The sequence below is a fragment of the Nicotiana attenuata genome, unplaced genomic scaffold, assembly GCF_001879085.1.
Source record: "Nicotiana attenuata strain UT unplaced genomic scaffold, NIATTr2, whole genome shotgun sequence".
In the NCBI taxonomy this organism is placed as follows: domain Eukaryota; kingdom Viridiplantae; phylum Streptophyta; class Magnoliopsida; order Solanales; family Solanaceae; genus Nicotiana; species Nicotiana attenuata.
The window spans coordinates 67667-72237 of NW_017672589.1; the positions used below are offsets into that span (position 1 = coordinate 67667).

At 34.5% G+C, this 4571-nt stretch overlaps 1 protein-coding gene across 1 annotated transcript in view; it reads right to left on the reverse strand.

The window, feature by feature from the left end:
- Positions 1-4275, reverse strand: part of LOC109213769 (putative nuclease HARBI1) — a 7824-nt gene extending 3549 nt beyond the window's left edge. Inside the window, exon 1 of the mRNA XM_019377597.1 lies at positions 3639-4275. Coding sequence (XP_019233142.1) covers positions 3639-3771 — 133 coding nt within the window. The 5' untranslated portion in view covers positions 3772-4275. The remainder of the gene's footprint in view (positions 1-3638) is intronic.
- Between the last annotated feature and the right edge of the window lie 296 nt (positions 4276-4571).

Consider the following 4571-nt stretch of genomic DNA (forward strand, 5'->3'; position numbering starts at 1 on the left):
TATATATATATATATATTGCTATTATCTTTGATGGATAAAAGATGGGTTTTCTACTATTATTTATAAATGGATGTTTGTGTCTGGTGCACTGGTGCCAGACTGCCAGGTAGGTTGTAAGGAACTCAGAAACCTAAGGCATCCTCTATTGTGATCCTATGTAGTAGATGAAGAAGTCATATCAGAAATCTGTGATACAAAAAACTCAATGGTAAAGTTGATTCTCTATCAACTTTTGGCACCAAGTAACTTGTGGTATATCTACAACCACTTAATAGCACTAGACTTGATATAGACAAAGATATACCCGACGAAAGAGCTAAGAGGCATTTCCTCATTGGCCTTCTCCTTTAATTCTTGCCCATCCGAAGACTAAGCTAGAATATCTTATTTGCTACCACTAACTAAACATCTCACTTACAGATTCAACAGCTTTACAACTCTAAATCTAATTTCATAATATCCACGCAAAAAGCAATGACATAAGCACCGTAATAGATTCTAGTAATATCTTCGTACTGGAAACTTTGTAGGGAGAATGGCAGCAGACAAAAATGTCATTTACTGCAGCAACTCCTTAACTATCACCTATTGCCTAGTAAAATAATTCGCATTCATATGCTTCAGCTACATCTCCACTGTAAGAATGGTAGTACAGAAACCTCTTTGGCCATTGGCCTTTGCTTTGGCAAATCCATCAATCCTCCTCCTAATTGCAGTTGACAATTCAGTACAAAAAAATGCCTCAAATTTTCCGTACTTCCCAAAACATTCAATTGTTAATTTATTTTTAAAAAACTACATATGCTCAACATTTTTGGCAACTAGGTCTAATGACTTCACGCAAACTGCGGTTTTTATGTAAGACATTCATCTATTACCATGTATGTAACAACTTAAAGGAACACAACTAGCCTGCTAGTACAAGAGGACCACCTCTGTAATCCACTGAAAGTGAGAAGAGTAATACTATCATTTTCTGAAGTCAGCAATATGCAAACCATTTAATCTGCTAGGTTAACTGGCGGACTGCATCTTCAAAGAAAGAATGCAATGGCAAACCAAGAATGTTCCTTTCTAACCTCAATATTTTCAGCTTATTTGCCATTATGTTGAATATTTGGGCAACCTTGTCTGACCTTGATATCTCCTTTGGTCCGAGTACTTCAGCAAAAAGTTGTCCCTTAGATACATCCCTAATTGAATTTGATATATACTAACCCCATCTCCATATGAACAGGCCAGTGTTGTCTTGCAGCCAGGAGAGGTTTGGACAGTATTACTCTGGGTTCATTAAGTTCTTGGCTTCAATGTAGAATGAAAACTTTAGATCCATGTGACGACTTAAAAGGTAGATGCCAAACAAGAAACTGCTAGAAGTGAATGAATACGTACTTTTGATCATGCTTCAACATTTTTTCTTTAAATAAAAGAGAGAACAATTTCCTGTTAAATCTAATGGTTTCTTTTTTGGCAGATAGTCAGGAACCTGTTGTTGTATCTAGCCAACCTCCAGTTAATACGAAACATGCTTTCCAAGGAGCATGGGGAAAAAACAGAGAAGTCGACATATTTTTAAGAATGTACTACCCAAGAGGATGTTAAAGAGAAAACCATCACATATCATCAGTAGATATTAGCCTAGGATAGTAGATGCAAACTTTTACGCGCAGATGAATCTCACGTCAAGATCTCAAGCCAACTAAAAATTTGTAAATGGTTCTCTAAGGGCCAAAACATGAAGTAAAAGCAGAATGGTTATAATTTGGTCGAAGCAACAAAAAACTGCTTTCTTTTGAAGCATTATGGGATAGATAGAAAGGTAAGGAGTCAAGAAGCTTCATTGGAGGTAGTCGTGCACGAAGAACTCGGTCAATATGTAAAATACCACAGGTAGGCTCCATGAAGAAACAGATAGGAAATATCCCATCTGTCCAAGCCTCGATGGACAAAGTTAACCGGTACATGTGCTGGTAGGAGGTACCATGTATACCGTGGAATTGGTCGAGGTGCGGGCAAGCTGGCACGGTCACTTGCAAATTTCATTTTTGGCTCTACGAGATGTAATGTTGGATAGCTGAGCCAATTTAGGCTAGGTCTAATACTGATCTTCACCGTCCAGGCTAACAACTGGAATTACTTAAAATAAGCTAATATGTGCTGATCACCACACTCCAAATTCCAGTTTCTAAAATCTTGTTTTCTTTTCCCTCTCTTTCTTTTTTTTTTGGTCGGCAACTTGGTTTTGATTCTCAAATCTTCTAAGTATCTTCTCTAGCTTTTCAGACTTTCACTCTAGAATAAAATGGAACACCACATCAACCAAAAGATCAACATAAAGTTTAGCTGAAAATCAGGAGCTCTAGGCTTAAGAAAAATCTTAGTTATCAGTATCCTACTTCTGTGAACACAGAAAAACAAACTATTGTTTACTTGATACCGAAGAACCAAGACTTCATAGTTGATATTCAAAACATGTTAGCGTTTCGCACCAGTTCTCACACGCCAAAAGCAAAAGGATCATGAGTAAAAAATTTATGGTAAAACATACCATTCAAGCAAAGCAACCTTAATTGTCAAAAGAACAAAGGTGTATTGTGTATTATGCAGATGAATATTAAAAAAAAAAAAAAAATAAATAAAAAAAAATAAAAAATAAAAAATAAAAAAAAAAAAACTCTCCTCTATAACTTGGAGCTTTTAGCAATGTGCACCCTACATGCACTTGCAAACTCCTCACTTTGCTGATTAAACGCGTGAAATTCTTCAAATGCTCTAGTTATAAGTAGAAAAGCCAGTCATATGTAGAATTTAGCAGTCCAAAGATGGATCATTTGACAGTAGAATTAAGGATAAAACCTATCAAAGCACATATTCTCAGGTCTAAACTTGTCCCAAATGGCACTCTATCTTTTATCTATCTCAAACAACTACAGTGCACATACACCTAATTCATAATAATTCAATCAGAAAAGGAAATATCAGCAAAAAATAGGAAAATCATGAGGCTAATAACAGTACAACTAAAAATTTGTCCGAACATCATCAACACCAGAGGCGGAGGTAGGATTTGAAGCTAATGGGCTCGGTATTCTAGTGTTTCTAAGTTAATGGGTTCTAAATTAATAATTTGTACGTATTCAATCAACATTGTAAGACAAATACAATATTTGAACCAAAACTGTTGGGTTCAGCTGAACCCTGAACCCGCAACTGAAGCTCTAGCTCCGCCCCTGATCAACACATTTCTAAATTGAAGTCATTGTTGTTATATAACTTACATGTGCATAATAATTTTAACCCATTATGACTTTTCCTTTTGCATCATTTGGTAACTTAATGAATCAGTATGTTAGGTCAACAAGAGCATTGTACACAGTTGTAACAAGTAAACAAAACTAAATTAGGGATCTTTAGTTCGAATATCGCGATACATTAACAGAACAGAAGCATGTAACATCAATGAGAGGTAAAGAAAAACACAAATTTAATTATCCACAAATCAAAATTAACTATAGGCAGATGATCAAGGGGTAAAAACCATATTCAATACATAAAAAGGACAACTTTTTTTCAACACACAACATAAAACCAAAACAGGAAAAGCAAGAAAACTTAATGAAAAGATTAAAGTTTATACCAGCAATTCTTTTGGATAAAATCTCAAACCAATCAGCAGCAGAGCCATTCTGTGAAGACCCAGAAGCTAAATCATCTTTTTCAACTTTCTTCTCTACTTTTCTCTTCTTTTTTTGCCCTTTAACTGGACCCATCACTCAAATTGAATCAAAACCCACAAATCCCACTTAATTCAAACATAACACAAACCCCATTTCATTATAAAACAAAAAACACAAACAAAGATCATAGACAAGTATTAAACACACAAAAAAACATGCAAGTTATATATGTATAATAGATAACAAGCAAAGATGCTTTAGTTACTTGGTGTAAATGGTGTGTGTTTTTGGTGTGAGTGGTTTTCTTGAATTGTTTCAAAGCATGCAAAGTACATATTGTTAGAGAAAATTAAAAAAGGAAATACATATTGTGGGTTTTGATATAAATAGAATTAAAGAACAGAAAAAGATAGGGAGTATTGTGTTTAGTGTTTGTTTGTTTAAGACAATGTGACAGACATTGGAATTGGTCGAGACTTCAAAAGAGACTCAGTTTTTATACTATGGTTATAGATTTCAGAGTGAAAAAGAGACGCAGAAATTTTAGCGTAAATTGGATTTAAAGGGAAAAAATGGGTTGCTATGGTTTATTCAGGCTGTTGAATGTCGATATTACCAATTTGTAATAAGTTTTGCTAGATCTATAATCTAAATTAAGGCGTAATTTAGATAAAGAATATGGTGAAATTAACTCGCGCTCAGGTTTTTATATCAAGTCAACAATTGCATTTATATATATTTTTTATAGACACGTGTGTCATCTTCAGAGGCGGAGCCACCTTAGGCTTCGCTGGAAAATTACACTTATAACTTAACCAAAAAATTATTTTTATGTATATATACTATATGTTAAATCTCCTTAATATTTTCGTGTGTTTACGGTTTACTTTCTT